A 10456-nucleotide genomic window follows, 5' to 3' on the forward strand; every position below is an offset into this window, starting at 1 on the left:
CAACTTGCAGACATGTTTGTTATTAATTTACTCCCATTTGAATCATAAAACAGAAAGTGACGATATTTCATACAAATCCATCACTGTAATACATTTGAATGGATGAACATGAAAAGAAAAGAAAAACAATCAAAACGTTCTCGGTGCAGGACTTGGCACGAGTCAGTTGCACGGGACGCGTCGAGGTGGGAGGCACTGCACTGCCGACGCAACAAAGCCAACTTGACATGTACAGTGACCGCAGGACGCGTCTCCTCGCACCTGGCGTAAAGTTTTGCTCTCGAAGGAAGCAGATTGCTGTCTGCCTGAATGGCCGTCCCACAGGAAGGATGGCAGACGCCTTTACAGGAAGAGAGCGTGATACTTCTTGTTGTTGAGTCTTCGTCTGCACAATGGGCAGCATTTGTTGAGCTCAATGGCGGTCTCGATGCAGGTAGAGCAGAACAGGTGGCCACACACGGTGGAGCAGATAGCACGTGACGACAGCTTGATGGAGCCCAGGGAGTCCAGGCACACCAGGCACCGCACGTGTGGCTCTCTTGTGGCGTCACGGCGAGGCTGGCGGCGGGCAGCGCGTGGCGGGCTGCCTGACCCCCCCTGAGTTTGGACTTCTGAAGAAGCGGGTGACGGCTCCTTGGTGGCGGGTGATGGTTCTTTTGTGTCTAACGAAATGCGTGACGGCTCCTCTGTGTGTGACGAGGGGCGTGACGGCTCCTCTGTGTGTGACGAGGGGCGTGGCGGCTCCTGTGTGTGTGACGAGGGGCGTGGCGGCTCTAGGTTTGGGGTGTGTGACGAAGCCTGTATCTGTGCTCGTGACGGGTCCTGCACTCGACTGCGGGATGAAGCGCGGAGTGAGGCGCGGGATCGCTGCAGGGTCAGCCTGGGAGGAGTGCCGCTGGACGCGTCTTCCTGGGGGTTACTTTGCGTCACACCACCACCTTCCCTTCGCACGCTGGACGGCTGGGCGCGGGATGGCTGCGGGGAGCCATGCAATTCCTGCGGTGTGTCTGAAGTGCGCGGCCGACTGTCGTGATCTGCAATTCAGCAAGCAATCAACAAACCTGCACTTCAAGTTGCTGCAACACACCAGTCAACCAGTCAGACGAGGTCATTACTTGCCTACACCAAGCAGCTGATAAACATGTAATCTGTCTGGCAGGTTAACGCCAATTTATTTACCGTCAGAAGACTGTCACCACCACCGCTTCACTCTCCAGGAAATATCATTTTTGCGTTCATATTTTTTTTTTTTTTCTTTTGTCGCACTTAATGATGCAAGTTCAAACGTTGTATGGTATTCAGTATTCAGTGGAGGCTGCTGTATACGCAAAGACTGCATGGTTTACGCAGCTAGTTGATCTAAGGGAACAAGATCCCTTATTTTGTGATGACTTGTAGCTTTTAAACTACTGAAATATGAAGGAGTAGACGTCCACACTATTAATATGTAACGTTCCCTGAATAAGAAGATAAGTTGTTTGGACTGTCCAGAAAGTGAATTCGTGACCTACAGAGAAAAAAATTGATATCATTGCTGTAAGACTGACCAAAGTATTAGTAGTGATTGACAGCAACACCGTCCCTGGTGTTTGTAGTGACTGACAGCAGCAACACCGTCCCTAGTCTTTGTAGTGACTGACAGCAGCAACACCGTCCACAGTTTGTAGTGACTGACAGCAACACCGTCCACAGTTTGTAGTGACTGACAGCAACACCGTCCCTAGTGTTAGTAGTGATCGACATCAAGACCGTCCCTAGTGTTAGTAATGATCGACAGCAAGACCGTCCTTACTGTCTGTAGTGATCGACAGCAAGACCGTCCCTAGTGTTAATGATCGACTGCAAGACCGTCCCCAGTGTTAGTGATCGCCAGCAAGACCATCCTTACTGTCTGTAGTGATCGACAGCAAGACCATCCTTACTGTCTGTAGTGATCGACAGCAAGACCGTCCCTAGTGTTAGTGATCGACAGCAAGACCGTCCCTAGTGTTAGTGATCGACAGCAAGACCGTCCCTAGTGTTAGTAGTGATCGACAGCAAGACCGTCCCTAGTTTTAGTAGTGATCGACAGCAAGACCATCCTTACTGTCTGTAGTGATCGACAGAGGTGTACTTTTGTGGTGCAACAAAGTCTACTGCAGCAATACAAGGTGAGGGAAGGCGCCGCTGGCCAGGCAGCATCCATATTAGAAAGCTGAGGGGCTGTTAACATGCACGAGTATGTTATGCGTGCAGAGAAGGGAGGAGTTTGGTACGATGCTAAAACTACAACTCCCTGCGAAACGCTGTTTCCTTCACCAAAAATTTTATATATATATATATATATATATATATATATATATATATATATATATATATATATATATATATATATATATATATATATATATATATATATATATATATATATTTTTTTTTTTTTTTTTTTTTTTTTTTTTTTTTAGCTAGATGAAAAGTGTCGTGAATACGAAGATTTAACCAGACTGCAGATAAAACATTACATAGAGAAACATGAATGTGTTTCCAAGAGCGACTCGCACAATCTTGCACAATCCTCTGGCGCAGTGCTTGGGAGTGACGCGACATTCCTTCATTACGTAACGTTTTGCTTGTTCCAAGTAACAAATGCTCACGTTTGCCACAATTATCGTTTTGTTTATTTGTACCACTCTTTCCTTCAATCTTCGGTGATGTTTTCCGTGCTGGTGTGCTTTCAGTCTTTCTCCCATTCCTCACACTTCTTCCGCTAACTCCCAAGCTTCACTATCATATGCCTTTGTGTATCATAAAACTGGCTCATCTTTATCCAGTTCGATAATTTGATGAGGCAGCGTCCTCAGGACAATAAAAACATTCGTTATTTTTTTTTTCTATAAAAGCAAACTATTAGTCTGGCGCCCATAGTTCTCTCATTCTGTTTCTTTCTCAAAACAAGTATTGACACTCCTGTCAAATGTGTTACTGAGACCATTCTACAATACTTACAGATCTGTGCTACGCCTTACTGAAGGTCAATCTTTTCCGAGAAAAGAAAAAATGAAAAACACTCACCCGTGGACCTGGCTCTGCGTGCTGCTCCCCGCAACCTGCGTAGGTGTGGTGGACTCGGAAAACGCTCCAGAACTAATCTGACATCCTGCAGTACGCGAACGCTGCCATCCATGGTGTTCCTGGCTCTTACGCGGCACGTCCTGACTGGGTTCCTCCGCGGCTCCTGGACGCTGCCCTCCCTGCTGTTCCTGGCTCTTAAGCGGGACGCTCGGACTAAGTTCCTCATCGGCTCCTGGACATTGCCTTCCATAGTGTTCCCAGCTCTTGCGCGGAATGTCCCGCCTGAGTTTCTTCGCTGCTCCCTCGATGGAAACTGCGAAAAGGTAACCTTACAGTAACCCTCTTGACTTACATTCACTGCGGACTGGCACCCACAGTGGGCCTCTTTTTATAGTCTTCTTATTGGCCTGGGCCAGTGTTCCCCTCTTACATGAATAAAAGTGTGCTGTGTTGTGAATATCAGTCTAAAGCTTTCGGATTACGTCCCTAATATGAAAATGCTTCATGTAGTGAATTATTCTGAATTTTGAAACCGCAAGAAAGAAGGCTGATATTGATAAACAAAGAAGAAAAAAAAAGGAGTAGGAAGAGTACAAGCATGGAAGCACACTTACAGAGAAGCACAGGAGGGACTCAGTCAGGACTCACAAGCCTTCAAAACAAAAGTGAAGTGAATCAAATATTTCTTTCATGGCACAGCAACAACTATGGCACTGGAGCCTTCCGAATATCACAAAAAAAAAAAAAATCAATCAATCAATAACAGGCATGACATAACATAAATGGAAGTGAAGGAAGTACAAGTTCAAAATCATCCAGTGTTGAGTTATCAGTAAAGAGTTGAGAGAAGAGTTCAGCTTTAGAGATTGAGGAGATGCAGGAAATAAAGAAAAAAAATGTTAGAGTTGTTAGGTTAGGCGACAGAAAATATAATATCTGCTATGCTTATTACAATTCCTGTTGGCGAAAGAGTTTCTGGCAGGTTATAAGAAAGATTATCATCTAGACTGCAGTTATTTATAAAGGGCGTCAGTCTCAGAAGATGAACTTTACCGTCTGTAGGTCTGCCTCATTCATATATTTTTTTTTATTTATTTATTTTTTTATTTATTTTATTTTATTATTTTTATTTATTTATTTATTTTTTATTTATTATTATTATTATTTATTTATTTTTTTTTTTGTGGCGTACCCTTGAAGTCATTCCCTTCCTCCTTTTCTTGCATGTTCTTGTGTATCCTTGATCTTCATCCTTTTCCTAGCTTAGCATTTCTCATTATAATAATCGTCTACCTAAGGCTCTCACTCTTCCCTATAGCTTTACTGTGCACTCTGTCTTACTCAGTTCTCACGTTTTTCCTAGCTTTACTGTGCGCTCTTCACCCAATTCACCCAATCATATTTTTTCCCGATAAAAGTACGAGGCAGTTCATCTCACCTGTTCCTCAGTCTCCTGCCCCGTGTGTGTTTCTCCCTCATCGGTCACGCCCACCACAGGAGGCAAGTAGGATCGACTGACTCTCCTACGTGAAGGAGGCATCGTGGCAGAGTGATGCCAGAGAATGTTGTGATATGCGGCGGTGAGGACGCACAGGATTAGATGGTGTGACGGAGGCAGTGTGGAGGGTCCTGTGATGGTGGCTGCTGTACTGGAACGTCTGGTGATGATGGTGGTGGTGGTGGTCTGCTGTACGCCACTCAAACCTTCAGAAGCACGCACTGAGAGAGACAAGACAAGGCGAATGAGCGATTTGTGCATTACGTCGCTAGTGTCCAGTCAGTCAGTGGCCACTCCGCCTTTAATCTTGCCAATGAGCAGTTAGTAATGAGCAAAATACAGACATCACTGAAGATGGCGGGGAAAGAGGGAGGGGGTGAACTGTGTGGCAAAGAAATGTCTTATTATGAGGGGAGGAAAAGGGTTGGATGAAGAGTACACTTCATGCAAGTAGACGAAGATTTATTGCCAAGGTGACGCTGCTCCACCTGCCTCACGCCCGCCCCGTGAAGGTGACGCTGCTCCACCTGCCTCACGCCCGCCCCGTGAAGGTGACGCTGCTCCACCTGCCTCACGCCCGCCCCGTGAAGGTGACGCTGCTCCACCTGCCTCACGCCCGCCCCGTGAAGGTGACGCTGCTCCACCTGCCTCACGCCCGCCCCGTGAAGGTGACGCTGCTCCACCTGCCTCACGCCCGCCCCGTGAAGGTGACGCTGCTCCATCTGCCTCACGCCCGCCCCGTGAAGGTGACGCTGCTCCACCTGCCTCACGCCCGCCCCGTGAAGAGTTACCGCCTCACCTCATTCAGGCGTCACTAAGGATCATATTCCGAAAGACTTGCCTGCACCTCCACTACTTTCAAAAGCCTCTAGTTGAAGTGACGGGTTTCTAAGGGTGCTTTTATGGCTGACAGATTAACAAAATTGCTACCGCATTAACAGGACAAACACTGTAGTGAAAACAGTCGTGGTGAGAGAGCAAACCGTCTCTGAATACTGGCCTAGTAGGTTTTGTTCGGTGCGGTTATTGCTCAACGATGATCGTCCAACGATGATTGTAGAGCATTAATTCTTTGTTTTGAATGGGACTGTTTTGCTTCGAGCGACTGCCGTTAGACGCTCTTTATTTTGTGGAGTAAAAGCCTGCCCACTGAAAACATTCACGCTGTTCGGTATTGCGTGATGACCGAGGAACAATATTTCCTGGACTCAGTTACAATATAATATTTGTTACTTCATTCCTGTAACCCTTCAACAATTTACTGACCAACCATTATTAAAGTACAGGCACTGACACGCTTCAGCTGCTCGGTAACTCGGTGGTGGGTTTCGAAACTGTTGATGGAAGACAAGGTTAAGACCAACGTGAATGGAAACTACGAATGTCAGAAAAGGAAGCGTAAGAGACAGAGGTGGCGGTGATGACGGCTACAAAAAACAGTAGAGGCTGGCGTCATTGCTTCAAATAGCAACTCCTGTTACTTCGATTGTGTGTGTGTGTGTGTGTGTGTGTGTGTGTGTGTGTCATCTGCTAACAATTTGTCACTTCAAAGGTTTTATAAGGAAATTCAACAGGACTTGAGACTGAAGTAAAAGTCACACACAATGGAAGCGAGCACGACAAGTTATATGACATCTAAGCGTGAATGTGTATTGTCTTGCATATGAATTACTATAAATAAACCTCACCGTGCAGTGCTGCATGGCTTGATCTAGGGGCACAATGCTGCCGACAACAAAACACCGAAGAAACTTAAATAACAAAGACTGCAGTAATTGCACAGAACGAACCCGCAAAATATTACAGCGTTAACGGAGCGACAAGTATTGTCTCGAACATCTGGAAGCTTTACTTCAGCCAAGACGTAAGCAATGCTGCTCAGTGAAGACTTGTTCCGAAACGCTACGTTCTCTCATCACTGCTATTCTCAAAGATCACGGAAATCATTTGTCTGATTCTCATGGATATATTTTCCTTTTATCATATAAAGTTCTTCCTAACTTTTTACTAGAACCATGAAAACAACCTTGAAAAATCTTGGCAATTTAAGTCAAAGGCTGTTAGACGTCAAGATAACACGACATGTTTCGTTGTCTCGTATTAGATGGTGCATCATCTTTTGTTCTTACCTCCCAAGTGACAACAGAGCATTTTTTTTTTTTTTTACCTTTGGTGTCTAAAGGCGCATTCACACGGGCCACTCTGTGGGGCCATCGAACAACGCCACTCACCACGAGCCTTGCTGCTTAGAAGCGCCTCGGCCGGCCATCGTCTGCTGGTTATATACGTACAGTGCACCGCAGCAGATACACCACTGCTGTTTACCCTGGTAGAAGCTCCACGCTATTCACTCTGGGCCACTACTAGGGGTGAAGCGCCACAGTAGCATACCACAGTCGCCCGTGTGTTAGCAGACAGCCCTTTCTTATTCGAACCAATGGACTATTATCTGAGGCCACTGCATGGCGTCGCTCGGTGGCGCCACGCTGCGGCCCGAGTGAATGCTCCTTAAGGTAGACGAAGAGAGGGAAGACGGGGAAACAGGAGAAGAGAGCTGGAAAGAGTAAGCAGGCGGAAAGGAAGCAAAGAAAAAAAAAAAAAAATATATATATATATATATATATATATATATATATATATATATATATATATATATATATATATATATATATATATATATATATATATATATATATATATATATATATATATATATATATGGAAAAAGCGGAAGAGAACAGGCGTGCGGGGGGGGAGGGGGGAAGGAGATACGGGCGTAATGGAAGGAAATCTGGAGGGGAAGAATGAGATGGAGAAGGTATGGAAGGAGAACGGGAAGATAATGTTGACAAATGGTGAAAGAGGAACGTGAGAAGGAGAGCTTGGGGGAGGAACAGAGTGAGAGTAGGAGAGCAGGAATGGGATGGAGGAGAGGGGGAGGAGGAGAAAGGGGAGGAATGAGATGTAGATGTGGGAAGGGAGGACCAGGAAGTAATGAAGAGAGAAGGTGGAGTTTGTAGAGAGGAATGGGATGGGGAGGCGATGAAGAAGTGGTGGAGAAGAAAAGGCAGGAATGAGATATGGGCGTGAGAAAGATGGAGAGACATGAAGGAAGGAATGTGTTGGTGGAGCTGTAGAGGAGGAACAGGAAGTCGTAGTTAGCGGGGAGGAATGGGACGAAGAGACGAGGGAACTGGAGTATGGAGGGAGGAAGGAAGGGGATGAGAAGACGATGGAAGTGGAGTAGGAGGGAGGTAAAATGAGGCGAGAGAAAAGGAATTACTTCAACCGTTGCGTCTTCACCTCACCGATGTGGAAAAAAAAAAACAAGTTAAAGGTGATGGGATGAGATGCACTGTTGTCAGAGATTTCAGGCAAAGTATTGGGTTGGGTCAGCTATTGTTTGTTGCTATATACCGTCACTGTTAGAACAATCGTGCTAGACTAAGGTAGCACACGTTGGTTTGGCCGCGTTAAGATGGATTAAGTTACTTAGGCTTACACAGGAAACAAAGATCGCTATGCAGTATAAGAAATAATAGTAACGATCTTCACACAGACATCACGTAATTTCCACAATGAGTCATTACACTAACTCAGCGTAATAACCTCACCATACCGGACTCTTTCAGTATAACGAACATCACAAGGAAATTCCCCCATTGTATTACTGATCCAAGGATTACCAACAAGACCTCACGTACTTCTCAACGGTCTTCGGTGGCCTCCCTGCAGCCTTACCAAACAGTGGCCTCCCTGCAGCCTTACCAAACACTCTCCAAGTACTGTCATCACTAAAAGCTCACCTCGCCCATTGCATTACTGATCAATGTATTACTAACAAGACCTCACGTACTGTACCACTTCCCACAAGAGGCAGTTCCTTTAATCCCACGCAATGATCTTCCTGCAACCATATCAAACATTCCCCAGTATCATTAACATCGCTGGTTCACCTCCTCTCTTGTATTACTGTTAAAAGGATTATCAACCAGACCTTACGTAATTCCTTTCAACGGTCTGTTACCTTAACCACGAGCAATAACCTTCCGACTGCAATCAGGTGCTCTCATAGAAAATACGAACACCAATAGAAGCTCACCTTACCTGCTGCATTACTGAAGCTTCGTCACCAAACACCGCGGTAATTTGAGGTATACTTATCCCAGCCAATATAATCTACCGCCCTAAGTTGCACTGTTTCCATAATCCCCTCTAGACTGCCTGAAACTGATGATGCTGTGAATTTACCCCAGTTACTAAAAGATACCGTGATGCAACCAGCGTGTGTATCAAGTGACATCTACCACGTACATTAATGAATGATGCAAAAATGTGTGCATATCGTAACATTAATACCTACATTATAATACTGCAACACGGTACACACGCTCAATGCCTCCTCGTCTCGCCACGTCCAGAGCTGAACTCAGGAAGGCAGTACACTTGGCGCTGCTTCATCCGAGCCTTCGAGATTTCATACGCTTCGATCCAGTCAAGTTCTCATCCTCCGCCTTCAGTTAGTTTGATTTGTTTTTTATCCATCAAACCGTCACGGATTGTCTTGTGGTGATTTCTGAATTATATGTGAAGCTAGTCATTTTTCCGAGGGAATATAGAAGAAAACGAACACTGAAACTTTACAAAACTTTAGAAATATCTGCTGTACACACACACACACACACACACACACACACTGCATTATAACCACTTGAAACAGCTAGATATTAACTTTTAATAACACCAGGTCAAGCGAACAGCCCCCAGGTGTTATAATGGGCAAGCTGCGCCATCCCCGCACTCGGCGGCTGCTACTTGTGATCGTATGACGGTGAACATTTGAATGGCGGTTGATGTGCACGAAGAGAAGCGTTCGTCATATGTATCTGAACAACAGGAACATAGAACAAATGAGAGAGAGAGAGAGAGAGAGAGAGAGAGAGAGAGAGAGTTGTGTGTGTGTATCGAGTATCTGCTCAAAGTGTGGTTAATTACAGGTTTGTCAGGTGAGAGCAGCCATTTATGAAGCAGAGTAATCATCATCATTTCTGCAACGCTCGTCACCACGCGGGCACTGGCTGGGACGTGTGGCGGTGATTCGCTAACGGACCACCACACCCCCTGTCTCTTCATTTTACGTATTTTAATTATTCAGCCAATATCTCTCTCTCTCTCTCTCTCTCTCTCTCTCTCTCTCTCTCTCTCTCTCTCTCTCTCTCTCTGAAAATTATTTTTTTCCTAATTATTATATCCTGGTCGTCCTAATTATTATATCCTAACTAATATATCCTAATTATTATATCCGGGTCGTCGTAGATATTGGTCGTCAGGTCAGGTTTGGCCAAGTAATTGCAATTACAGTTAATGTATATGTCTGTCTATCTCTCTGTCTGCTTATCTGTCTCTGTCTGTCTATCCAGGAGGGGAGAGAGAAGCAAATATTATTCATAACTAAGAGATTATTCAGGAAAGAGTGTTAGAGAGAGAGAGAGAGAGAGAGAGAGAGAGAGAGAGAGAGAGAGAGAGAGAGAGAGAGAGAGAACATAACTTAAGTGACTCGAAGGAAAAAAAAAAAAAAAAAACACTAACCCATCCATATTTCTCCCCAAGACGGTTCCCTGGAGTCCTCCCCGAGCACAGGATGGAGTGAGTTGTGTCGCTGTTCGTAGTGACACACAATTTCTCCCTTCTTGTCTCTCATTTCTGCTCTTCATTTCATTTTCTCGAATGTTATTTTTCCCTCAGTTTATGTTCTTTATACCTTGCTTTCCTACCTCTGTCATTCCGCTCTCTGCATCTCCTTATTTTTTTCTCTATTTGTTCTTTGGTTTCCCTTCACGAATCAGGAGGCCTGACCGCAGCGTCACCGATAGTGTAGCCCCTGCTCATAAAAGCCGTCGAAGGCCA

General features: G+C 45.2%; 1 protein-coding gene across 3 annotated transcripts; it reads right to left on the bottom strand.

Moving 5' to 3' along the window:
• Window positions 1-13: 13 nt before the first annotated feature.
• Window positions 14-9064, bottom strand: LOC135116138 (serine/arginine-rich splicing factor 6-like). Of its 3 annotated transcripts, XM_064033361.1 has the most exons (5): window positions 8913-9064; window positions 4490-4770; window positions 3666-3703; window positions 3052-3364; window positions 14-1034 (listed from the first exon to the last, which is right to left on the bottom strand). In XM_064033361.1, the coding sequence occupies exons 4-5, from the start codon at window positions 3299-3301 to the stop codon at window positions 343-345; spliced, it is 942 nt and encodes a 313-aa protein (XP_063889431.1). In that variant the 5' UTR covers window positions 3302-3364; window positions 3666-3703; window positions 4490-4770; window positions 8913-9064; the 3' UTR covers window positions 14-342. The 3 variants fall into 3 exon arrangements, with proteins under 3 accessions (XP_063889431.1, XP_063889430.1, XP_063889432.1); XM_064033360.1 differs by lacking the exon at window positions 3666-3703; XM_064033362.1 differs by lacking the exons at window positions 3666-3703; window positions 4490-4770 and having other exon boundaries at window positions 8913-8974.
• Between the last annotated feature and the right edge of the window lie 1392 nt (window positions 9065-10456).

The sequence above is a fragment of the Scylla paramamosain genome, chromosome 30 (genome assembly GCF_035594125.1).
Source record: "Scylla paramamosain isolate STU-SP2022 chromosome 30, ASM3559412v1, whole genome shotgun sequence".
In the NCBI taxonomy this organism is placed as follows: Eukaryota; Metazoa; Arthropoda; class Malacostraca; order Decapoda; family Portunidae; genus Scylla; species Scylla paramamosain.

What these genes read in the sequence shown, in the direction of transcription:
- LOC135116138 (XM_064033360.1), bottom strand. Translation starts at nt 4,591, where the DNA reads ATGCCTCCTTCACGTAGGAGAGTCAGTCGATCCTACTTGCCTCCTGTG. An exon ending in GGCAGGAGACTGAGGAACAG is followed by an intron (nt 3,365 to 4,489) that starts GTGAGATGAACT and finishes ACCTTTTCGCAG; the next exon opens with TTTCCATCGAGGGAGCAGCG. An exon ending in ACGCAGAGCCAGGTCCACGG is followed by an intron (nt 1,035 to 3,051) that starts GTGAGTGTTTTT and finishes GCTGAATTGCAG; the next exon opens with ATCACGACAGTCGGCCGCGC.